Raw genomic sequence first — 26580 nt, forward strand, 5'->3', positions numbered from 1 at the left:
CTCGCTCTGACTGCTGGCTTCTCCTCCCTCGGCCTTTTCGCGAAGCCGAGTCTCCCGGCTTTCGGGGAGCAGAGAGCGCCAGCCATGGATCACCGGGGCGGAAAGGCCACGAGGACAGCTTCAAAGGCCGCGACCGCTACCTCCAAGATTTCGGCTCAGGGAGTGAAGAGTCTCCGGGAGGAGCCCATCGAATCTCCGTCCGCCCCTGGGGCTACCCGACCCAACTCACGGAAGTGCGGCGCAGTCGGGGCATCGGGATCCCTGCAGAGGAGGAGCACCCCCGGCTCCCCGGAGAGACCCCAGGTACGCGCGCGGGGTGCCCGCGCCAAAAAGGCGCTTCTGGACGCTGAGGACGCGGTGGAGGGACAGGCGGTTCCGGCGGCGAAGCTGGGGCCTCCGGCGGCGGGGCCGCCCCTTTCCAGGGCTAGTTCTCGCCGCAGGGGCAGCGCGCGCGCCGCTGGGGAGCAGAGACCCCCGCCAGAGCCCACGGAGTTTCCCAGCCCTGGCCCGCTAGTTTCAGCTTCGGGGGCGGCGCCCGGCGGCTGGAATCCCCGGGCGGTGCTAGACAAATTGAGGCTGAGGCGCCAGGAAATCTCATTGGCGGCTGAGACTGTGAACAAGGTTGTGGACCACCTGCTGCGGGGCTTGAAGAGCTGTGATTCCGAATTCAAAGACGTCGGGCTGCTGCGCACCGGAAGCTACTACGAGCATGTGAAGGTGAGCAGTCCAGCGCCTCCCCTCCGGTTCCCGTGGCTAGCTGGGCCCATTTTTCCTCGTCCCTCTCCCCAGCCTGTCGATAGTCCCAACTCCCACGTTCCCTCACTTCCCTTCGAAAGTAACTCAGACTCTTGTTCTCTTGTGGCCTGTGACATAGTTGTACCCCAAAAGGGGAACAGTTGCTCGTTTCTCCATCTATACATCCCACGAGACCCTGTCAAGACCCTGCTGTTGGGGGGAATTCAAATATATGGATTCATTCATGCAAGCAGCTTTGTACTGAGTTTCTGTAACAGTGCTATACTTGGTGTTCCCTAGTCAAATTCTGAGTTGGATAATTAGGAGTGGTCTGTGAAAAATTCCACAAAATTAGTATATCTAAGAACATTTTCCTATGGGAAAAACTGCATAGGAAAAACATCTTCCAGCTGCTCCCAGCTTCCTCTCTCCCCAATTTCTTATACAGATGTCATAGGAAGCTCACAGTGAGTGATGTTCCTTATTTTTTATTTACTTTTTTAAACGTTCATTCAGTTATTAGACAGAGTGTGAGCAGGGGAGGGGCAGAGAGAGAGGGAGACCTGAATCCGAAGCAGGCTTCATGAAGGCTCTGAGCTGTCAGCACAGAGCCCGATGCGGAGCTCAAACTCACAAACTGTGAGATCATGACCTGAGCTGAAGTCCAAGGCTTAATCGACTGAGCCACCCAGGCACCCCGTTGAGTGATGTTCTTTAAAAATTAAGAGAAAATCTGTAGATACTAAAAAAGCGTACTCCCTAAATACACATCCAATGTGATTGTTTTTAAGTATGTATTCCACACCCCATTTGTGTGTGGCTGAATTATCTTCATTCCAGTATGAATTGAAGATTTAGGAACAGGTTCCTGACTGGAGTTTGTTTCCTGACCGGTGACAGATTTCTAGTTGTGTTTTGGCTTAAACTGTCAGATTTTTCAGGGCTGGACCGTGCACCTCTGTTAGATCTGTATAAGATCTTAGGAGTAGCATGAACAGAAACTGAGGCTGAGAATATTTCCTTATTAGGTAATTGTAATTTATTTTAGAGTTACATATTGGCTTTATTCAGTTAACTGCTCTCCAGAAGTAGATGATTATTAAACTCTAGATTTAGGATTTAGGATTATAAACTCTTAAGATAGCAAGCCAAATATTGTGCATCTTTGTATCTCTAAGCCTTAACACATAGCAAGCATTCAAGCAAATGAATGAATGAATGTGCTCAAGAAGAAAAGATGGATGGTCTCTCTTAACACCTCTGCCTTCTCAGGGTAGCAGATTCAGATTTCATTCCCATTATAAGCATTTAACCTGATAGCTTTCAGTGAAATTAAACCTTTCATATATTTTTTGTTTTGACTGCCACCTAGATTTTAAACTCCATTGTCACAGAACGTTTTATATAAATTGTAGCTTAAACAGCTGTTCATTTCATTGGTGTGGACTCAGTGATGTTTTTGTTTATTGTCAAAAAGACAGTGTATGTATCAGTTTTTGAATCTTAAACTCTTTTAGCACTGAAGACTTTATAATTCCATCTAAAAGTTTTTTGAAAGCCAAGTGAGCAAAACTTTCATTAGATTGTCTTAAGTATGATTCTTCAAGAGAGAGAGCGAGAGAGCGAGCGTGTGTGCACAAGAGAAAGAGAGCAGGGAGAAACAGAGAATCTCAAGCAGGCTCTGCACTGTCAGCCTGGAGCTGGTCTCAGGGCTTGAACTCCAGAACCATGAGGTCATCACCTGAGCCAAAATCAAGAGTCAGTCGCTTAACGGGCTGAGCCACCCAGGTGGCCCATTAAGTGTAATTCTTATTGTATAAGTATCAATCTGTTCAATTATATGGATGGGATAATAAGACTTAAAAAGAATGATTATTTTTAGAGAACGTGCACACATGGGGGACGGGCAGAGAGAGAGGGAGACAGGATCTGAAGCAGGCTATGTATGCATTGACACCAGAGAGCCTGATGTGGAGCTCGAACCCATGAATTGTGAGAACATGACCTGAGCTGCAGTTGGATGTTTGACTGAACCACCCAGGCAGAATAAGATGTTTAAAGAACAGTTTCCAATCAGGGGTGCCTGGGTGGCTCAGTCAGTTAAGCGTCCAACTTCGGCTCAGGTCATAATCTCGCAGTTCATGAGTTCAAGCCCCACATCGGGCTCTGTGCTGACAGCTCAGAACCTGGATCCTGTTTCAGATTCTGTGTCTCCCTCTCTCTCTCTGACCCTCCCCCGTTCATGCTCTGTCTCAAAAATAAATAAACGTTAAAAAAAATTTTTTTTTAAAAAAGAACAGTTTCCAATCAGAGCCAGTCTCCTTTTTTTTTTTTTTTTTTTTTTTTTTAAAGTAAGCGCTATAACCCCATGGGGCTTAAACTCAGGACCCTGAGATCAAGAGTCCAACACCCAACCAACTGAGCCACCCAGGTGCCCCATTGTTTTTTTTTTTAAGTTTTATTTAAGTAATCCCTACACCCAGCATGGGGCTTGAAGTTACAACCTCAGATCAAGAGTCATATGCTCTTATGACTGAGCCAGCCAGGTGCCCTGTCTTTTTATTTATTTTTATTTTTTTATTTAAAAAATTTTTAATTTTTTTGATGTTTATTTTTTAGAGAGAGAGAGCGCAAGCACAAGTGGGGAAGGGCAGAGAGAGAGGGGGACACAGAATCCAAAGCAGGCTCCAGGCTCTGAGGTGTCAGCACAGCGCCTGATGTGGGGCTCGAACCCACAAACTGTGAGATCATGACCTGAGCCGAAGTCGGCCGCTTAACCGACTGAGCCACCCACGTGCCCTGCCCCTCCTTTTTAAAATCATGCACTGATGGAAGAAATGGAATGAAGTTTGTTTTATCTAAAACATGTATTGATTTTTAAAAACTGATTATAATATATATATATATATATATATATATATATATATATATATATATTCATTGTAGAGTTGATTCAGTGCCTGGCTCTAGCAGTTAATCCTCTAGCAGGCTCCCATGGCTATTCCCACCTACATACCACTTTTCTCAGCCTTTTCCATATTCACCCCTCTTCCATGTTGATGTCCTTGGGAAATTAGGAAAAGGATAAAGCAGAGCAATATTATTCCTGTTTATTTTATTAACTGTTATCATTTTGGTATATTTTCTTCTGCTATGCATACACTTGGATTTCAAAATTGGATTCCACACTCTTTCTAATTGTTAAAAGGACAGATACAAAATATACCCCTCAGTAATTTATTTACTTGGTTCCATATTGACACATTTTTATTCATATATATTATTGTAATATTGTCAAGTTCTAGATGAAATTTGGAAGATTTCTTGTAGAAATTCTCTGTGTAATTGCCATTCTATAATATTCTCTTTGCCTCTTTGCATTTTACTAATCATATAGTTTGGGCTGAGTGAAAGGTTATATAGAAATCAAGTAATTGTAGTGGTTTTAGCCAGTGGTACATTAACCAGTAAAGAAATAAACTTCAACCACATGCAACAACATGAATGAATCTTACAAACATAATGTTGAACAAGAAAAGAGGAAATAAAGGAATACATAGAGCCCATGTAACAAAGCAGGAAAAAGAAAAGATGCTTAAGATCAGAAAAGAAGTAATAAAACTTACTTATGCAGATGACTTTATTGAATTTTTGTACAAACTATTAGAAATACCGTTGATCCTTGAACGACACAGGGGCTAGGGGCACCAACCCTTCCCCACCCATGCAGTTAAAAATCTGCGTATAACTTTTGAGTCCCCAAAAACTTAACTACTAAGAGTCTACTGTGGACTGGAAGCCTTTTTGATGAACAGTATGAATAATACATACTTCGTATGTTACATGTATTATATACTGTATTTTACAATAAAGTAAGGAAAGAAATGTTAAGAAAGTCATGAGGAAGACACAATTCATTTACAATACTGTACTATTTTTAAAAAAAGCAACAAAAACATGTATAAGTGGACCTACCCAGTTCAAATCTGTGTTACTCAACTGTTATCAGTGAATTTATCAGGGTTACTGGATACAAAGTCAGTAAACAGAAATCAAAGTACTTCAATATTCTAACAACAAAAGTGCAAATGAAATGTAAAAATACCATTTAAATAGCATCAAGAACATCAAATATTTTAGGAATAACTTGCTAAAGATGATAAAAATTTCAAAACATTGCTGAGTAAATTTGAAAACGGACTAAATAAATGGAAATCTATATCATGTTCAGTTTTCCTCAAGTTGATCTGTATAGATTCAATGCAGTTCAGTCAAAATCCCATCAATTTTTTTGTTTAAATTGACAAGCTAATTATACAATTTATGTGGAAATGCAAAGGACCTAGAATAGCCAAGACAGTTCTAAAGGAGAAAATGTTGGAGGATTTCCCTACCAAGGAGCAAGACTTACTATAAAACTACCCTAATTAAGCAGTTATTATTGGTGCAATGATAGATAAATAGGCCAGTTGAGTAGAAAGTCCTGAAACAGACCTGCATATATAATTCAATTCAATACAAAATATATGCAGTAGTGTAATTCAGTGGGAGAAAGGATGACTTTTTTCAGTAATCAGTATTGGTCAGTTGTATGTACTTGACACCCACCTACTACACATGATACACAAAAATTAATTCAAGATGTATAATAGGGCACCCGGGTGGCTCAGTCAGTTAAGCATCCTACTTTGGCTCAGGTCATGATCTCACTGTTCGTGAGTTCGAGCCCTGCATTGGGCTCTGTGCTGACAGCTCAGAGCCTGGAGCCTGCATCAGATTCTGTGTTTCTTTTGTCTACCCCTCCGCTGCTCATTCTCTCTGTCTCTCTCTCTCTCTCTCTCTCAAAAATGAAGAAACATTAAAAAACAATTTTAAAGATATATAATAAACCTAAAGATGAAAGGCAAAACAACAAAGTTTCTAGAAAAAACATTGAAGAATGTCTTCATAATAATAGGATGTACAAATATTTCTTAAACAGATTCTCTCTGTACAAAAACAGATACTTAAACATATACTCTCAATATGTACATATGACATCTTTAGTTTGTACAAAAACAGATGCTTAAACATATACTCTCAATATGTACATATGACAAAGGACTAGTACAAATCAGTAAGAAAAAGATAGACAAACCAATTTAAAATTGAGCAAAAGACTTGAATAGATGCTTTAGTATATAATCCAAATAGCAACAAACACAAAAGATGTTCAACATCATTAATCATCAGGAAAATGTAAATTAAAACCATGATGTGATTCTACTACACATGTATCCACTAGAATGGCTAAATTTTTTAGACTTGACAATTCCATCTTGGAGAAGATGTGGAGCAACTGAAACTCCCTTACCTTGATAAAGGGAGGATACATTGGTACAACCCTTTTAGAAAATTGACACTTTCTTCTAAAGTTAAAGACATGCTTATCCTGTGGTCCAGCAGTTCTGCTAGGCATATACACAATAGAAATGAGTGCTCATGTCCACCAAAAGGCATATATAAGAATGCTCAGAACAGCTTTGTAATAGTTAAAAACTGGAAATGGCCCAAATACTCACAACAGAATAAGTAAGTGTATTGTGATAAATTGCATTAATTCAATGGAATGTTTCATAAGATGAAAAAGAACAAACTACCAATACATGTAACAAGTAAATCTCATAAAACATGTTAAGCGAAAGAAGTCACATGTAATAGAGTACATTTTATATGATTCAGTTTATATGGTGTTTCCAAACAGGTGAACCTCATCTATGTTGTTAGAATAGTAGCTACTTCTTGGTGGAGGGTTTCTGAGAGTGAATGGGAATAAGAGAACTTTCTGTGCTCTGTGGATGAGAACAGGGTAGTGCCCACAAAGTTCACAGTTCCTTTTGGGATTCAGCCATTTTTCTTGAATAAAGCCTCCCTGGATTGTTGCAAGCCTTTGGTTAATTTACAGACCTGAAAAATTGAATTGACCATTTCTGCCCATGTTCTTGTTGCTTTTATGGAAGAGTGGATTTTCAGAGGCTCTTAATTCATTCCCACTGATGTCACTTCCAAGTGTTTGACCCTCATATTATACCCTAGTCAGCTTAGGCTGCCATAACAAAAATACTTTAAACTGAATGGCTTAAACAACACAAATTTCTTAGAGTTCTAGAGGCTGGAAGTCCAAGATCAGAGTGCTAGCATGGTTAGGTTTTGGTGGGGACTCTTCCTGGCTTACAGACAGCCACCTTGTCCCTGGGTCCTCATTCTGTTCTTTATGTGTGGGCAATGAGAAAGGGATCTCCCTCCTTCTCCTCCTCTTCCTCCTCCTCTGAAGGCCACCAATCCTATTAGATTAGAACCCTACCCTCATGATCTCATTTAACCTTAATTAACTCCCAAAAGCCCTGTCTCCAAGTACAGTCACATTTGGGGCTAGGGCTTCAATATATTAATTTTTGGAGGACACAATTTGGTATTTGGGACAGTACATCTCAATTTGGACTAGCCATGTTTCACATGGTCACTAGACATATAGGTACCTTCTTGAACAGTACAGTCCAATAGCTGTACTTGAAGCATGCTCCTGACTAATGAAAGATTTGTGGCTTTTTAAATTTTATTTATTTATTTTTTAAATGTGTATTTATTTTGGGAGAGAGAGAGAATACGCACATGTGTGCACATGGGAGGGGCAGAGAGAAAGGGAGAGAGAGAGTATCCCAAGCAGGCTCCGAGCTGTTAGTAAAGAGGCCAACATGGGGCTCAATCCCACAAACCATGAGATCATGACCTGAGATGAAATCAAGAGCCTGACGCTTAACCGACTGAGCCACCCAGTCTCCCCCTGTAGCTTTTTAAATATTTTATTTTATTTTATTTTATTTTATTTTATTTTATTTTATTTTATTTTATTTTATGTTATGTTATGTTATTTTATGTTATTTTATTTTATTTTAGAGAGAGAACATGAGTCAGGGAGAGGGGCAGAGGGAGAAAGAGAATCTTAACGTGGGGCTCAATCCCATGACCCTGGGATCATGACCTGAGCTGAAATCAACAGTCAGATGCTCAGCCACCTGAGCCACCCACATGTCCCTTTGTGGCATTTTTAATATAAGAAAAATGATCATTTATTATAATTGCTGATTCATTTATTATTGTGAGGATGAAAAAGATTCTTTGATGCTCCTAAAATGCTGTGGTTAAAGACACTATGAGTTGGAACTAACACTCACTTGGGTGACCAGAAACTATAATGAGAAGGCCTTTGCTCAACTAGCCAGCACATGGCTACACACATTTTTTTTAGACCACTGTGACAAGAGGGTGGCTGGAGTGTGTGTCTTGTCACATAAAAAATAGCACTTAAAGGTTTTTAATTTTATTATTCTGTAATTTCAGAAAAAAACTGGTACAGATTTTTAAAGCTTGCATGATATCATTTAAAATTATTCTAAATTATAAAAATAATGCATACTCTTGGTTTTATTTTTTTATTTTTAAAAAATTTTTTCTTAACGTTTATTTATTTTTGAGACAGAGAGAGACAGAGCATGAACAGGGGAGGGGCAGAAAGAGAGGGAGACACAGAATCTGAAACAGGCTCCAGGCTCTGAGCTGTCAGCACAGAGCCCGACGCAGGGCTCAAACTCACAGACCGTGAGATCATGACCTGAGCCGAAGTTGGACGCTTAACCCACCGAGCCACCCAGGCGCCTCGCATACTCTTGGTTTTAAAAAAAGGGTATGGAACCTACCAACCAAAGCAACAATGCTCTCTTCGCTCCACCAGTCCCACTCCCCGAGGGTATAAATATTAGGGATCTTGCTTTTCAGAGTGGGGGTTTTAAGCAGAAATTTCAAGAAAAAAATTGTGTTGCTTGGAAAATATTCACAAGCGAGTATTTTTTACTATTCCTTAGATTTCTGCTCCTAATGAATTTGATATTATGTTCAAACTGGAGGTCTCCAGAATTCAGCTAGAAGAGTATCGCAACAGTGGTGCATATTACTTTGTGAAGTTCAAAAGAAATCCTAAAGGAAATCCTCTGAGTCCGTTTTTAGAAGGGGAAATATTATCAGCTTCTAAGATGCTGTTGAAGTTTAGGAAAATCATTAAGAAAGAAATTGAAAACATTGAAGGTAAGAATTTTGACTTTTGATTCTTTTTTGAAAACTTTATTTATTTTGAGAGGGGGAGAGAAAGAGACAGAGAGAGAGGATGCTCATGTGTGTGCTCAGGGGAGGGACAGAGAGAAAGAGAGAGAATCCCAGGCTTCAAGTTGTCAGCATGGAGCCTGACTCAGGGCTTGATCTCAAGAACTGTGAGATCATGACCTGAGCTGAAACCAAGAGTTGGACACTCAACTGACTGAGCCACCCAGGTGCTCCTTGGCTTTTGATTCTTAAAGGTCTAATTATACCTACTAATTGCCAATGTACACTCCTCTCATGATCTTTTTTTTCTCCCCACATCAGAGAGGTAAAGTGCCTACTTCATAACAGGGCTTGAGTGAGGCACATGTCTGTCACACAGCAGCTTGGACACCCAGTCATCACACTAATGAACTACAAAAGGATCCTTTCCTGATCTTTCTTAACCTCCTTGTTGACCACTTCTTCTTAGAAACAACTCTTTGCTCTTGATTTTAGTTACTACATTTTCTTGGTGTTCTTCCTAAAGGTTGATTTGTTCAGTTTGGTTTTCATTGGATATTCACTGAATGGCTGCCTGTGCCACTGGTTACATGTGATTGCATGAAATCCCCTCTTGAAGCTTGTAAACACAAATTACATTAAGTGCTCTGAAGGGAATGAACTGGGAGAAGTAGTAGCAACTGGGATGGAGTAAGACCCCAAGGCTGAAGAGAGCTTGGCAAGTTAAAGGAACAAAAAGAGGCCGATGTGGACAAGGGGAAGAGTGACATGAAATGCAGTTGAAGAGGTGGCCAGGGACCATACTGCAAGGACTTGTAGATCCTGGAAATGAATTCAGATTGATACCATGCTCATTGAGAAATCAAGTTTTAATTAGGGAGTGATGATTTGCTTTGTATTTTTAAAAGTTTACTCTGGCTTCTCTGGAGAAGATATTATAAAAAGGCAAATAAAAAAAGGAAAGAAAAAGGAAGACATTGAAGTAATTCAGGTGAAAGATAGTGGTGGCTTCGATGGAGGTGGGAATGGAGAGAAGCAGACACATCCAAGCTGTAGCAATGCTTACTTCTGGATTAAGTGTTGGGGGTTCAAGAGGACTGAATTAAAGAAGGCCTCCAGGTTTCTGATTGAGCACCTGTGTGGATTGATTGTGCCCTTTTCTAATGGGAAGGACTGAGGAGGAATGTATTTTAGGGTATGGATTAGGAGTTTTTGGCTTTGGAGATTTTAAGTTAGAGATTCCTGTGATACGTTGAAGTGAGTGTATCAAGTATGTAATTGGATATGGGTTTGAAGTTCAGAGGATATGTTTGGGCTATATGTCAACACATAAATGGCATTGGCAGTGGATGAGACCACATAGGCAGAGAGCATTGATTATTCATGAATCAGTATTCATTGATCATCGAATGTGCCAGATGTTCTAGGTGTTTGGGATATAGTAATGAACAAATAAATGAAGATCCTCACCCTTCTGTACCTTAGTTATGTAGGGACAGACATATAATTCATAACAAATGGAAAACATAATTATCTTCACTACTAGAAAGTAGTAAGTCCTGTGGTGAAAAGTGTTGGCAATAGGATGGGGGAGGGGGAGTTGCAGTGTTAAGCAGAGTGGCAAGAAGAGGATCCCATTAGAGGTTGAGAAGAGAAGGAGCAAAAGGAGACTAAGTGCAGAATGAGTGGTCAGTGTGTAGAGTGCTACTGACATTCGGAAAACCACTGGATTTAGTCTTCAGTTTTGTGGGAGTTGGTAACTTGGACTTAGCAGTTTCACTGGGGTGTGTGTAGGCATATCTTTACAAAGTTTCAGCTGTAAAGGACATAGAAAGGTGAGTAAGCATGGGGAAGAGGTAGGTTGGGTCAAGAGAGGCATATTTTAGAATGAGAGATACTGGAATCCTTTGTATAAAGACAGGAATGATCCAGTAGGGAGGGGGCACCCACTGATGGAGGAGAGAGGGAACAGTTGAAAAAACAAGGTAGTTAAGAAGGTAAGAAAGAAGGAATCCAGACACCATGTGCAGGGGTAGCCTTTGAAAGGGGGGTGTATGCTTCCTCAGTAGTAATGGGAGGGTAGAAGGATATAATGGGTAAAAAGTGGGTAGTTTTACAGATTTAGTGATAGCAAAATGAGGGCATTCTCCAGGATTTTCTCCTTGGTCCTCTTTCTTCTCTCTCATTATGGTCCCTTCCAGAAGTCTTATCTGGGAGTAGTCTCTATCTATTGCGTGTATACCTCCCAATCCCAAAGCCAGTATCTCTCATCTAGAGATACTGAATTTCTGACCACCAAAGCCACCAGCCCAGTAGCCATCTCCTGTTGGGTGTTCTCCAAACACCTAGAGCTCAGTGTGTCTAAAATGAAATACATCTCAGCCCAATCTTTCTTCCTTTTGATTATTCCATATTGAAGAATCAAATCGACATCATTCATTTCTCAGGCCAAAATCCTGGGATGGCATTCCGGACTTCTACCTTCTTCCTTACAGATTTAGTCCATCTACTAGTTCTGTTTATTTGAACCTCTTTAATTCCTCTCACTTCTGCTACTTGTGTCTTTAAAAAAAAAAATACAATCTCTATATACTGTTGATTTTTGAACAACAGGACAGTTAGGGGCACCACCCCACATAGTCGAAAATCTGTGTATAATACACATAATAATCTATGTATAACTTAACAAAAAATACACATAATGATCTGTGTATAAGTTAACAAAACTTATCTACCAAGAGCTTACTGTTGATTGGAAGCCCTACTAATAACATAAACAGTTGATTAGCACACATTTTGTATATGTATCATATACTATGTTCTTACAGTAAAGTAAGCGAGAGAAAAGAAAATGTTAAAGAAAATCAAAGGGGATTGCTGCGTCTAAATAAAAAAGTTTCTGCACGGTAAAGGAAACAATCAACAGAACTAAAAGGCAACCTACAGAATGGGAGAATATAGTTACAAATGACATATCTGATAAAGGGTTAGTATCCAAAATATATAAAGTAATAATCCAATTAAAAAATGGGCAGAAGACATGAACAGACATTTCTCCTAAGAAGACATGCAGATGGCCAACAGACACATGAAAAGATGCTCATTATCACTTACCATCAGGGACATGCAAATCAAAACTACAATGAGGTATCACTTCACCTATCAGAATGGCTAAAATCAAAAACACAAGAAACAACGGTTGTTGGCGAGGATGTGGAGAAAAAGGAACTCTTGTGTACTGTTGATGGGAATGCAAACTGATGCAGCCACTCTGGAACAGTAGAGAGGTTCCTCAAAAAGTTAAAAATAGAACTACCATATACTCCAGCAATTGCAATACTGGGTATTTACTCAATACAAAAACACTAATTCAAAGGGATACATGCGCCCCTATGTTTATAGCAATATTATTTATATTAGCCAAGATATGGAAGCAGCCCAAGTGTCCATTGATTGATGAATAGATAAAGAAGATGTAAAAAAAAAAAAAAGATGTGTTATATATACACAATGGAATATTATTCAGCCATAAAAAATGAAATCTTGCCATTTGCGATGACATGATGGAGCTACAGAGTATTATGCTGAGTGAAATAAGTCAGTCAGAGAAAGACAAATACAATATGATTTCACTCATGTGTAATTTAAGAAATAAAACAAAGGAGCAGAGTGACACAACACAGAGTACTAATCACTATACAATCATGGCCAAGGAGCAAAGTGACAAAAAGAGAAAGGCAGACCAAGAAACAGACTTTTTGTTTTTCTATTTTAAAAATATTTATTTATTGAGAGAGAGAGCACACACATGAGGGAGAAAGAATCCCAAGGAGGCTCCACACTCAGGATAGAGCAGGATGCGGGGCTCAATCCCATGACCATGAGATCATGACCTGAACCAAAATCAAGAGTTGAATGCCTAATGGACTGAGCCACCCACGCGCCCCCCAAGAAACAGACTCTTAACTATAGAGAACAAATTAACAGTTACCAGAAGGGAGGTGGGTGGGGGAATGGGTTAAATAGGTGATGGGGTTAAGGAGTGCACTTCTTGTGATGAGCACTGGATGTGGTAAGGAAGTGTTGAATCACTATAGTGTATATATGAAACTAATATTAGACTGTATGTTAACTAACAGGAATTTAAAAACTTAAAAAAAAAAATCATAAGGAAGAAAAAATACATTTGCAGTGCTATACTAAAAAAAAATGCATATAAGTGGACCTGCACAGTTCAGACCTGTGTTGTTCAAAAGTCGACTGTATTTAAGGTGTACAACATGATGTTTTAATACACATATACATGGTGAAATGATTTCAGCAGCCATGCCAATTAACTTATCTTCTCACATAGTTGCCTTTTCTGTGTGTGGTGAGAGTACCTGAAATCTACTTTCTTAGCTCATTTCTAGTAAACAGTGTAGTAGTGTTAACGATGGTCATCATGATGTACTTTAGATCTCTGTACATACTTGCCCTACATAACTGTAACTCTGTACCCTTTGACTAACATCTCCCCATTTCCCCCCACTCTCTAACCCCTGGTAACCCCCTGGTAACCACCATCCTACCCTCTGCTTCTATGTATTCTACTTTTTTAGACTCCACATATAAGTGAGGTCATACAGTATTTGCCTTTCTGTGTCTGGCTTATTTGACCTTGTGTAATGCCCTCCAAGTTCATCCATGTTGTCACAAATGGCAAGATATTCTTTGCTAGGGCTGAATGATACTCCATGGTATGTATGTACCACAATTTCTGTATCCATTCATCCATCCATGGACACCTAAGTTGTTCCATGTCTTGGCTGTTGTGAATAATGCTGTAGTAACATGGATCACTCCCTGTGTCTTCATGCCTACTGCCTCTGTGATGCTGCAGGCATACAACTTCTGTGTTGGACTGTTGCTGTGGTCTTCTCGATTGCCTGTCTCCTCCCTGCCATTCATCTGGTCTCTTCTCCAGGCTTCCCTCCAAAATGCCATCCATAAATTTAAGTGAAAAGTTAATCACAGCACTCCCAAAGCCCACGGTCTTCATGGGCTCCTCATCATTTATACCAGACAGAATCTTGACAATGCTTCCCCATGGTAGGTATTGATAAATATTGGTGAAATGAGGAAAACACTTTGCTTTGTGGGGTCAGTTTCGCTTTAGAACTAATTTGCACCTTACACTTAGCACTTTATAGATCTCCAATTACAGATATATTATCTTCCCTGTATTTTCAAAGAAAATTGGATTGATAAATGCTGTCTTCCCTTTTATGTGTTTAAACAGATGTCATTGTCCAGAGGAAGAAGAGAGGGAGTCCTGCTGTAACACTTCTTATTAGAAAACCTAAAGAAATATCTGTGGATATAACCCTGGCTTTGGAGTTAAACACCAGCTGGCCTGCTAGCACCAAGAATGGCCTGCCAGTCACGGACTGGCTTGGAACAAAAGTTAGAAGCAGTCTAAGACAGCAGCCATTTTACCTGGTCCCCAAGCATGCAAAGGAAGGAAATGGTTTTCAAGGTATCTTGAATATGAAGGTTAACTTAAAAACATATAAAAGAGTTGTCTGTGTTTTTTTTCTTTTTTCTTTTTTTTTACGTAAGCTCTATGCCCAGTTCATAGGGCTTGAACTTCCTACCCCATGATCAAGAGTCACATGCTCTAATGACTGAGCCAGCCAGGCGACCCAAGGGCTGTTAATGTTATAATACTAGGGCAGTGTAAATAGTGCGGTTGGCATTTCAAGAGCCATAAGGCTAAATAGACTACAAGATGAGAGTTTGGTGAGAAAGGAAATTGAAAAGGGCATAGTTGTAGTAGTAATATCAAATACTTGGTTTTAAAATATCATCTCACCCACATTTCAAGTTTATTTTTAGTTTGTTTTCAATAGAGAAAGGCAGTACTGGCCTTGGAGTCAGACTGCCCTGGATCTGAATCCTGAGTCTTCTTCTCTTACTAGGTGTGTGATCTTGGGCTAGTTAACCAAGTCTCTCAAAGCTACTTGAAAGTTTACGGGGCGCCTGGGTGGCTCAGTCAGTTGAGCATCCGACTTCGGCTTAGGTCATGATCTTGCAGTTCGTGAGTTTGAGCCCCGCGTCGGGCTCTGTGCTGACAGCTTGGAGCCTGGAGCCGCTTTGGATTCTGCGTCTCCCTCTCTCTCTGCCCCTTCCCTGCTCATGCTCTGTCTCTCAAAAAGGAATAAATGTTAAAAAAAAAAAAAATTAAAAAAAAAAGCTACTTGAAAATTTCTGGGAAGAGAAAAAATGAGACAGTTTATGTAAAATCCCAGTTCATGGGACACCTGGGTGGCTCAGTTGGTTGAGCGTCCGACCTTGGCTCAGGTCATGATCTCATGGTTCTTTTTGTGAGTTCAAGCTCCACATGGGCTCGCTTCGCTAAAGTCAGAGCTTGCTTTGGATCCTCTATCCCCCTTTCTCTACCCCTCCCCCTGTTTATTTATTTAATAAATAAATATTAAAAAATAAAATCCCTAGTTCAGCACAAGCAGTTATATATTATTAATTTATCAGAGTCTAGACTCTCATTCCCAGCCATACTTCTTTTCTTCTGTCTTCTTCCCCTTCCACTGCTCCTCATGCAGCTAGCAGACCTTTGCATCCTCAGCTACAGTTGGTCTTCTCACCTGTGTACTCTGGCCTCACAGGTAAGAACAGGTTTTCAGATGGTGCTCTTGGGTAACATTCAGGTTCTGAGTTAGTCTACAGCTAAAACATTCAAGGCTGAGTTAGTCTACCTAAAATCAGGTTAGCTGATTATTTTATTTTTGTCTTATAAATTAAGAACTTTTGGTACCTAGTGCACCTGGATTCCAGGGATATGGAAAAGATCATGAAATGTATGAACCACGTTACAAATTAGTATTCTGAACAAATCTTGGAATTCATTGATCATGCTTAGTTTGATGGCTTATGTTTTGTGAACTCATGATAACTTTTTATATCGTGCATATATAGGAGTCCTTTTCTGCAAGAAAAGTTGTTTTGTAAAAGGATATTACATATATCATTATTCATAATTTTGTAAAAGGAACATAGCTTTCTGTAAGGAGGGGTTGCACCCCTGGAAAATTTTTAGAATAGCCCCAAGAAACCCTCACTGTATGTGATACAGAAATCTTAACAGGACCCATACCACCCTCTTAGTGGTCTGCTACTGACTGCCGTGGGCAAGACTGGGAGACAAATCGAACTAGGGATGAGAGAGTCCTTCAGTGGCCCTGTGGGTAGTTCGTCACATCCTTGCATTGAGATGAAAGTGGATGCTTGTGATGGTTGCTCAGCTGACCTTTGCTCTCCATTACCTTTGGTTGTTTTCCTCCTATCATTGCAGATGATCTGTGTTCAGGCAGGTATGCCCCTCAACCCCCATCTCTATCTGAAAGACTGAACAGAGGGGCATGTTAGCAGTGAAAATATTCATACTAGATTGCAGACATGTATATCACCTGTTTTAGTTTTTCTCTTTCCAAACATTTTACTTTAAATGTTCTGGTCTCATAAGCTATATTTTTTAAAGTATGATTTGTTTGGTTTTTACTTATAAATTTTTAAGAATTTTAAAAATCTTTCTACCTGTTTCAAAATAATACCAGCATTGTTATCAAGAGTATAATTGAAAAAAAAAACACTTTAAGATTTTTTGTAGTTCTTTTGTTCTTAAGATAAAAGATCAGTCAAAATACCAAGCTTAAATCCACTTGAAAGAATTTCTCCAGGTGGGTAAGCTACCCAACTCAAAATAGTTAGGTTTGTTTGTTTCATTATGGTTTTAAATTTTACATGCTAGATTTTCAATTTTGACTTAATTTTGTCTCATAAATGTATAAGGCATTCACATGGTTCCAAAGTCAAAGCTACAGAAAAAGTAATTTCTAGAGGACCACAGCTTCCATTCATGTTTGCTCTACACTGTTCTCTCCTTCCCTGACTGGAAACCCTCTTTATTGTTTTTCGTTTGGTCGTGTAACTAAATATATACTTTTATCTTTTTTTTTTTTTTTTTTTTTTTAGCATTTATGTATTTTTTGAGAAACAGAGTATGAGTGGTAGAAGGGCAGAAAGAGAGGGAGTCACAGATTCGGAAGCAAGCTCCAGGCTCTGAGCATCAGCACAGAGCCCGATGCGGGGCTCGAACTCTTGAAACCCAAGATCATGACCTGAGCCGAAGTCGGATGCTTAACCAACTGAGCCATCCAGACACCCCCTATACCTTTATCTTTTAAGATAAAAAGTACACCTCCCTTTTTTCAGTTAGTGAGATATTTTGAAGATAGAGTTTTGGCTTTATATAAAGGTAGCACTCATTTCTTTTCTCAGTCTGTTTTTACAGCTGATCAAGGAGTAAATCCATATATAAATCTGCTGGACATTGCCAGATCACCCCCATAGGGACTGCCCAATTTGCATTCCCACATCCATGTATGAGAGTACCTATTTCACTCTCAGCCTTAGCAACCAAACTCCTTAAACTTTGGAATTTTCGCGAATAATTCAAAAAGTAAGAAGTGAAATCTCAATGTAGTTTCAAAAATAAACTTTTAACTTTCAAATAGTTTTAGATTTGCAGGAAAATTGAAAAGATAGTAGAGTTCCTATATACTCCATACCTGTTTCCTTATCTTTAACATCTTACATCAATATGCTACATTGTCATAATTAATGAACAAATATCGATTGTTAACTAAAGCCCATACTTAATTCTGATATTCTTAGTTTTTACCTAATCTCCCTTTTCCTGTTCCAGGATCCTATGTAGGGTACCACATTACATTTAGTCATCATGTCATCTTAGGCTCCTCTTAACTGTAACGGTTTCTCAGTCTTTCCTTATTTTTGGTGCCCTTGATAGTTTTGAGGAGCACCAGTCAGGTCTTTTGGAAAATGTCCCTCATTGATAGGTGTCTGATGTCTTCTTGTGATTAAACTGGAGTTCTGGGTTTTGGGCGGAAGACAACAGAGGTAATGCCTTTCTCATCACATCCTATCAAAGGCACATGCCACGAACATGACTTAGCATGGTTGTCGTTGAACCAAGCTGAGGTAAGCCATTTGTCAGGTTTCTCCACTGTTACTCTTTTTCCCCTTTTTCATACTATTCTATTTGGAAGTCACTGTGCACAATTCACACATAAGAATTGGGGAGTTGGGGTGCCTGGGTGGCTCAGTAAGTAAGCATCTGTCTTCAGCTCAAATCATCATCTCATGGTTCGAGGGTTCAAGCCCTACATCAGGCTCTGCGCTGATACCCTGCTTTGGATTCTCTGTATCTCTCTCTGTCTGCCCCTCCCCCCGTCTTCCCCCCACCAAAAATAAATAAACATTAAAAAAAAAGAATGGGGGAGTTATGCTCCACCTTTTTAGAGTACAGTATTTACATAAATTATTTGGAATTCTTCCTCATGGGAGATTTGTCTCCTTTTCCCCATTTATTTATTTACTTAAGCAGTCATATTAGTAAGCACTCATGGGTATTTTTTTTTTTTATCTTGAGCTATAATCCAGTACCACTTAATTTTATTGTTTAAATTGTTTCAGCTTTTGCCTTTGAGAGCTCTTCCAGTTGATTGCTGTATCCCTTGACATACTCCCCCATAGTTGGGGGTGGAGTTTGTTTTATTTTGTTTTTAGTACTAACTCACTTTCTGGTAACTACAAGAGGCTCCAGGCTCATCTTGTGTATTTCCTGCTTCAGTCCTAGAATCAGCCATTTCTCCAAGTAGCCCTGGATCCTTTTATTGGGAAATGTACTAGAAACCAAGATCAGGGTGCTATGCGTGCTCTGCTACCAGGGTGTCATCACTCTCAGCTAAAAGAGCAAGGAAATATATATACATATAGTGACCCCAGTGTATACAGATACCTAACATTTCTATGTGTAACCGCCTGTATTTATATTAAGTTATCAACTGGAATACAGAGCTTATGTACAGTTTCTGTTGCCTTCAGTCTCAGAGACAACATTCCCAAAGTAACTTTCTTTGCTTCCACCCCCCTCCTTCAGGGAGGTTTTTTTGTTTCTACACCAGCCCCCTTCAAGGAGGTTGTTTCATACATTTGTAATATAGTTAGAGTCCCTTCTGCTGGTCTGCGTTATTTCCTGGGCTTACTTGACCTCTTAAATGACTTTTTAAAGTTGTCATACTTCAAGGTTCACTGTGCTATAGAGTTGTTCTGATTTTGACAAATGCATTGTATCATGTATCTACCTTTACATAATAGCTTCACTACCTTAAAGAGCCCCCCATGCTTCATTTATTCAACCCTCTGGCAACCACTGATCTGTTTACTATCTCTATAGATTTGCCTTTTCCAGAATGGTATAAGTGGATTTCATAAATGGATTTATACAGTAATGAGCACCCCTAGCCCAGTGCCTTTTCCATATATTTATTGTCTATATATTGTGTAGCTATTACTAAAGTCTTTATTCTGTCCAATTAAAACCTCTGTCTGCCCTTGTGCTATACCATAGTATCATACATAATGTAGCTTTAGAAATCTTGATATCTGGTAGAGCAAACTCTCCCACTTTGTCCTTCTTCAAGAGTGTTTTAGATATTCTTGAGCCTTTGTGTTTTCATTAAAATTTTGGTATCCTCTTGTCAAGTTCCACAAAAACATTTTTTTTTTTTGGAATTTTGATTGAGGGTACATTGAATCTATAGATAAATTTGGGGAGACTTGATATATTTATAATAATGAGTCTTCCAATCCATGTACAGGGTGCACATCTCTATTTATTTAGATTTCCTCTAATACTTCTCAGTGAAGTTTTAGAATTTCCTTTTTTTTATCTATTTATTTATTTTTAAATTTACCTCCAAGTTAGTTAGAATAGTGCAACAATGATGTCAGAGGTAGATTCCTTGATGCCCCTTACCCATTTAGCCCATCCTCCCTCCCACAACCCCTCTAGTAATCCTCTGTTTGTTCTCTGTATTTAAGTCTCTTATGTTTTGTCCCCCTCCCTGTTTTTATATTTCTGCTTCCCTTCCCTATGTTCAACTGTTTTGTCTCTTAAAGTCCTCATGATTGAAGTCCTATATTTCTCTTTCTCTGACTTACTAATTTCACTTAGTATAATACTCTCTAGTTCTATCCATGTAGTTGCAAATGGCAAGATTTCATTCTTTTTGATTGCTGAGTAATACTCATTGTGTATATATGTGTGTGTGTGTGTGTGTGTGTGTGTGTGTGTGTGTATATCCATCTTCTTTATCCATTCATCCATTGATGGACATTTGGGCTCTTTCCATACTTTGGCTATTGTTGATAGTGCTGCTATAAACATGGGGATGCATGTGCCCCTTCACAACAGCATACCAGTATCCCTTGGATAAATACCTAGTAGGGCAATTGCTAGGTCATAGGGTAGTTCTATTTTTAATTTTTTGAGGAACCTCCATACTGTTTTCCAGAGTGGCTGCACCAGTTTGCATTCCCACCAACAATGCAAAAGAGATCCTCTTTTCCACATCCTCGCCAGCATCTGTTGTTGCCTGGGTTGTTAATGTTAGCCATTCTGACAGGTGTGAGGTGGTATTTCACTGTGGTTTTGATTTGTATTTCCCTGATGATGAGTGATGTTGAACATTTATTATGGGTCAGTTGGCCATCTGGATGTCTTCTTTGGAGAAGTGTGTATTCATGTCTTTTGCCCATTTCTTCATTGGATTATTTGTTTTTTGGGTGTTGAATTTGATAAGTTCTTTATAGATTTTGGATACTAACCCTTTATCTGACATGCCATTTGCAAATATCATCTCCCATTCAATCGGTTGACTTTTAGTTTTGCTGATTGTTTCCTTCACTGTGCAGCAGCTTTATATTTTGATGAGGTCCCAATAGTTCATTTTTGCTTTTGTTTCCCTTGCCTCTGGAGACATGTTGAATAAGAAGTTGCTGTGGCCAAGGTCAAAGAGGTTTTTGCCTGCTTTCTCCTTGAGGATTTTAATGGCTTCCTGTCTTACATTTAGGTCTTTCATCCATTTTGAGTTTATTTTTGTGTGTGGTGTAAGAAAGTGGTCCAGGTTCCTTCTTCTGCATGTCGCTGTCCAGTTTTCCCAGCACCACTTGCTGAATAGACTGTCTTTATTCCATTGGATATTCTTTCCTGCTTTGTCAAAGATTAGCTTGCCATACGTTTGTGGGTCCATTTCTGGGTTCTCTATTCTGTTCCATTGATCTCAGTGTTATTGTGCCAAAGTTTTAAAGTTTTCTATTTAAGTTTTGTATATATTTTGTTAGATTTACTCATAGGAAGTTGTAACTTTTTATTATGAAAAGTTTGAAACCAATAGAAAAGTAGACTGAAGAACATACACGTACCTGTCACCCAGCTTCTTTTGTATTTTCTATGTATACAATTTTATCATCTTTCAATAATAATAGCTTTATTTCTCCCTTTCCAGTGCTATGTCCCTGTTTTTCCTTCCCTCACTGTGCTTGTTAGGATAGCCAGTGCAGAAATGAGGATAACCAACATCCTGTCTTCCTAATTTCAAAGGGAAAACCTCAACTTTTTGCCTTATATTATCATAGCTAGGTTTTTTAAAATCTACCTTTGCTAAGAGATGTTTTTTGTTTAAATTATATATATTAAATTTTATTAGCTGCATTTTCTGCTTCTATTGAGATGACCATATGTTTTTCCTTTATTCTGTTAATGAGACAGTATATTGATTAATTTTTAAATTACAAACCAATCCTATATTTCTGGTATAAAAACAACTAGATAATAGGATAGTCAGACGAATGTAAAAGAGATGGCCATGGTAAAACTCTAGAAGTGGCGGGGGGGGGGGGAATCATTTTATTCTTATATAAACTCTCCCAAGGAGTAGAAAAAAAGGAAATGTTCCCTAGCTCATTTTACATGAATACCAAAACTTGCAAGGATGGTATAAAAAAATAAAAAATTTTGAGTCAGTTGATTCAGATTATTTTTGAAACAAAATATTAAACTGAATTTAGCAATATATAAAAGGTAATACATTCATCTTATCATGCTAACTATATTATGCTCCTGATGCTCCCCTCCATTTTTCCTATTTCAACCCAATATTTGCTTCAGATCACTTGTTTTAACATGTAATTACATTATGTGTTCATTTCTTTTGGTCTGTCTCCCTTTAGAAATCTTCCAGAGTGATATTTTAATGAAATAATTTCAGTATTGTGTTGTTTATATATGGATGCTTTTGATAAAGTACTTTTTTTTTTTTTTTTTGGAAATTAAGAAGAAACGTGGCGGCTATCTTTCTCTCACATTGAAAAGGACATTTTGAAAAGTCATGGACAATCTAAAACATGCTGTGAAATTAATGGGATGAAGTGTTGCAGGTAACTTCATTATTTTGTTAAGTGGCAAATTACCAATGGAATGTTTAATTCTTTGTTGATTTCATAGCTCCAATCTGAAGATGATCATTGTTGAGTTGAGTCCTGGGGGCAGCGCATGGCTGGATCGACCCTGGAGTATTATCTAGAGTGTGAGCGTGAAACCAGGGAAGCCAGATCCAAGGGACCAAGGAAATAGTGTTAGAAGGCAAGGCCAGGGAGCATAGTAAGTCCTGAACCTGGATCAGATAGTTGTATGAAGTAGGACAGAGTGAGAGGATATGAACACTTGCCATGGCTAGCCACGACAATTGGATGTGTCTTAGTCGTCTGGTTGCTTTAAGGTAATGAGCATTAATGTCACATAATGGGAGGAGACTAAAAGATTACTCTTATTGGATACTGGTGCCTGCTTTGAGATGGTTTGTTCGTGGTGAAGGCCAGGGACTGATTAGCTCTACTTGGAACAACACTAAGAGGTAATTATTTTTCTTGTTAACATATGCACTGTAAAGAGCTGAGATTGAAAAGAGTTTTCAAACTCATCATTCGAGTTTCTAAAGTTGTCTAGTAGAAGGGTCACAAAAGTTAAAAGGTCAAAACAAGAATGCCCCACATGCAGGCACGGGAGATTAAGGCTTCATATGTAGGCTTTGAAACAGGCACTAAGAAAAATATATTTCCTGGGGCGCCTGGGTGGCTCAATTGATGAAGCATCTAACTTCAGCTCAGGTCATGATCTCACGGTTCGTGGGTTCAAGCCCCACATTGGTCTCTGTGCTGACAGCTTAGAGCCTGAAGTCTGCTTTGGATTCTATCTGTGTGTGTGTGTGTGTGTGTGTGTGTGTGTGTGTGTGTGTCTGCCCCTCCCCTGCTCTCTCTCAAAAAAAAAAACCATAAAAAATTTTAAGTTAAAAAACGAAAAATATCTTTTTTATTTTTTAAATTTAAAAAATTGTTTCAAGTTTATTTATTTTGAGAGAGAGAGTGGGGGAGTGGCCCAGAGAGGGAGAGAGAGAATCCCAGGCAGGCATCACACCATCCACATGGAGCCCAACGTAGGGTTCAAACCCACAAATACAAGATCATGATCTGTGCCAAAATCACGAGTTGGGTGCTTAACCAACTGACCCACTCACCCAGGGACCCCCTCCCCTTTTTAAAGTTTTATTTAAGTAATTTCTATACCCATGTGGGGCTTGAACTCATGATCCCAAGATTAAGAACTGTACCCTCCTCCCAGCTAGCCAGCCAGGCACCCCCCAAAAAATATATTTCTTTTTTTTTTTAATTTTCTTTTTTTAGCATTTATTTATTTTTTGAGAGGCAGAGAGAGACAGTATGAATGGGGAAAGGACAGAGAGAGAGGGAGACACAGAATCCGAAGCATGCTCCAGGTTCTGAGCTGTCAGCACAGAGCCTGACCTGGGGCTCAAACTCACAGTGAAATCATGACCTGAGCCGAAGTCATACACTCAACAGACTGAGCCACCGAGGTGCCCCTATATTTCTAATAAGCCTAAATAGTTTTATAAACATTAAATTTTGTTAACTACTAAATAACGGGATGAGTAATTAAATATTTGCAGCTTAGTAAGACAAAATCATTTTGTAAAAATCATTTATTTATTTTATTATCTTTTTAAGTAGGCTATATGCCCAACATGAGGCTTGAACTCATGACCCTGAGATCAAGAGTCACATGTTCTACAGACTGAGCCAGTCATCTGCCCCCATTTTGTAAAAATTAAAATGAGATTTTTCTAGGTACTAAATGACTGGATGAATAAATATCTGCCAGTTTCATATAGTTGAATCTATCCTGACAGAATAAAATATTTAAGCTAAAAATAAGAGGGGAGAATAAAATGTGTTTGAAACTTGAAAGCATATACTTGAAAACAGGTTCTAGAATGGCCCTATAATTATATATCTTTATTTTTAATTTTTTATATATTATAATGTCTGTATTGTTTATTGTATCTTTTTTTTTGTATCTTTTTTTTAATGTTTACGTATTTTAGAGAGCAAGCAGGGGAGGGGCAGAGAGAGAGGGAGAGGGTCCAAAGCAGGCTCTGTGCTGACAGCAGAGAGCTTGACGTGGGGCTTGAACTCACAAACTGTGAGATCATGACTTGAGCAGAGTTGGACACTTAAACCGGCTGAGCCATCCAGGCACCCCTGTTTATTGTATCTTTGTATTTTCCTGTAACATGCCTAAAGCTTTTTGTGGAATGAAGCAGGTTATCAATAAATAAAAATAAGTGGTTTTCTTTTTTATTCAACAGGAAAGATTGTCTAAAACTAATGAAATATCTTTTAGAACAATTGAAAATAAAGTTTGAAAACCGAAAGGAACTGGATAAGTTCTCCTCTTACCATGTGAAAACTGCCTTCTTTCATGTATGTACCCAGGAGTCACAAGACAGTCACTGGCACACTAGAGACCTGGAGCTCTGTTTTGATAACTGTGTGGCATACTTTCTTCAGTGCCTCAAGATAGAACATCTTGAGCATTATTTTATTCCTGGATTCAATCTATTCTCTCGGGACCAAATTGACAAAATAAGTAAAGAATTTCTGTCACAGGAAATTGAATATGAGAGAAACAATGGATTTCCAGTTTTTCATAAACTTTGAAATTATATTTTTAAAAAGAATCAAGAATTAGAGTGACTTTATAATATTGCAGTGTTTGAAATTTGTCACATTAATGATTAACTAAAATGAATGTAAATCATTTAACTCTTTTGTCTTAATGAACTATAATCAGTATAAACAGATTGATTATCCTAGGAATGAGATTAGTCAAGGAATAAAGAAGCAAAAGGAGTATTTACAATATAAAAGCTTTACTAGACTGGAATGAAAAGGACAAAATACTTACCACCTGAATTAAATTCATCAAGCACTTAGTAAACACCACTTCTCACCTAGCACAAATGTGTAGAAATTTGCAAGAGACGTTAGAAATGATCATTGCCTCCATAAAAATGGCAGACTTTGTTCAATGCTCAAACATATTTGGAAGCAATGTCTTGTCACATATGCCAGAATCAGTAAGAAGGAAATGAAAAGTCTACATCATCTCTACATGTCTCAGGAAATCCATGTCATAGCAAAATATAGAATAATGCACATGGATAAATATAAAACATACAACTTACTTTTATTATATTTAGTAACACTTTTATATATATTTCTGAAAAGGCAATACATGCATATGGTACAACACTCAAAGAAACAGGTACTTCCATACCTGCTATTTCCAAATGTTACCCTTTCTCCTCTGTGCTCAGGCAGCATTCAACTTAGAAGCAGCTGCTGTTTAACTTTTTCCCATTCATGCATTTTGCACATTTTCTTATTGGCTATTTTACTGCTTTCTCATTTTTTGTAGTTCTTTATATATTTTGGATACTTACGCTTTGTTGGTTGTGTAACAAATAACTTCTCTCATTGTGTGGAGTGTCTTTACCATTTTTGGTGTTTTAGTAAACAAGGTTTTAAAATTTTAATGTAGTTGAATGTATCAGTTTTCTCCTTTATAGTCTGTGCATTTTATATATCCTGTTTAACATACTAAGAGAAAAATTAGACATTTGGAGGAAAGTTTTGGGGACAGTAAATCCTAAATAAATAGAAAACTAGACAAACAAAAATCAAAACTACTTTTAATTCCAGGAAGCAAATGTGTGCAAGAAAAGTCTGATTTGATAATATTGCTCAGCTGTAATTGTATGTGAAGGCAAAGTAATATAACCATTGACTATCAGTGTCATCAAAATTATGATTAAGGAGGATAAAGGAATAGACTGAGTGCTTATATGGTGATAGTGAGGTAGAGGGGTTGGATTCTGTAGTTTCCTATTGCTCCATAACAAGTTACCACAAATTTCGTGGCTTAAAATAACACACATTTATTTCAGTGTTTGTTGATCAAGATTCTGAGCATGGCTCAGCACAGGGTCTCACAAGGCCACAATAAAGGTGTCAGCTGGGGCTGCTGTTTCATCTGGGACCAGACCGAGAAGGATCCACATTTGTTGGCAGTATTTATGTATTTACATTGCTAAGGCTGAGGACTTCAGTTTCTTTCTATCAGCCAGAGGTTGCCCTTAGCTGCTAGGAACTGCCTACAGTTCCTCACCATGTGAGTCTCCCAGCATTGGCAGCCCACACAACATGGCAATTCACTTCAAAGCTCAAGGGAGGGACAGACTCCAGCAAGAGGCTGTGCTACTGTCTTATTTAACGTAATTCCATACATATAATCATGTACACTCCATCTCCTTTACCATTCCACTTGGTTGGAAGCAAGTCACAGGTCCCATGCATACTCAAGGGGAG

At 38.7% G+C, this 26580-nt stretch overlaps 1 protein-coding gene and 1 non-coding gene across 2 annotated transcripts; one reads left to right on the top strand and one right to left on the bottom strand.

Annotated features, from left to right (window-relative positions):
• Positions 1-26580, top strand: CGAS (cyclic GMP-AMP synthase). The gene is made up of 5 exons (XM_047102851.1): positions 1-717; positions 8637-8856; positions 14153-14389; positions 22131-22233; positions 24519-26580. Exons 1-5 carry the CDS (start codon positions 85-87, stop codon positions 24868-24870), a joined length of 1545 nt encoding a protein of 514 aa, XP_046958807.1. The 5' UTR covers positions 1-84; the 3' UTR covers positions 24871-26580.
• On the bottom strand, positions 9187-9294 carry LOC124529536 (small nucleolar RNA U13). The gene has a single exon (XR_006966420.1). It is a non-coding gene; the product is annotated as a small nucleolar RNA U13 (small nucleolar RNA).

The sequence above is a fragment of the Lynx rufus genome, unplaced genomic scaffold, assembly GCF_022079265.1.
Source record: "Lynx rufus isolate CCGP_SWC_20201006 ecotype Redwood Valley unplaced genomic scaffold, mLynRuf1.p SCAF_6, whole genome shotgun sequence".
NCBI lineage: Eukaryota > Metazoa > Chordata > Mammalia > Carnivora > Felidae > Lynx > Lynx rufus.

What these genes read in the sequence shown, in the direction of transcription:
- CGAS (XM_047102851.1), top strand. Translation starts at nt 85, where the DNA reads ATGGATCACCGGGGCGGAAAGGCCACGAGGACAGCTTCAAAGGCCGCG. An exon ending in AGAAATTGAAAACATTGAAG is followed by an intron (nt 8,857 to 14,152) that starts GTAAGAATTTTG and finishes GTGTTTAAACAG; the next exon opens with ATGTCATTGTCCAGAGGAAG. An exon ending in AATGGGATGAAGTGTTGCAG is followed by an intron (nt 22,234 to 24,518) that starts GTAACTTCATTA and finishes TTTATTCAACAG; the next exon opens with GAAAGATTGTCTAAAACTAA.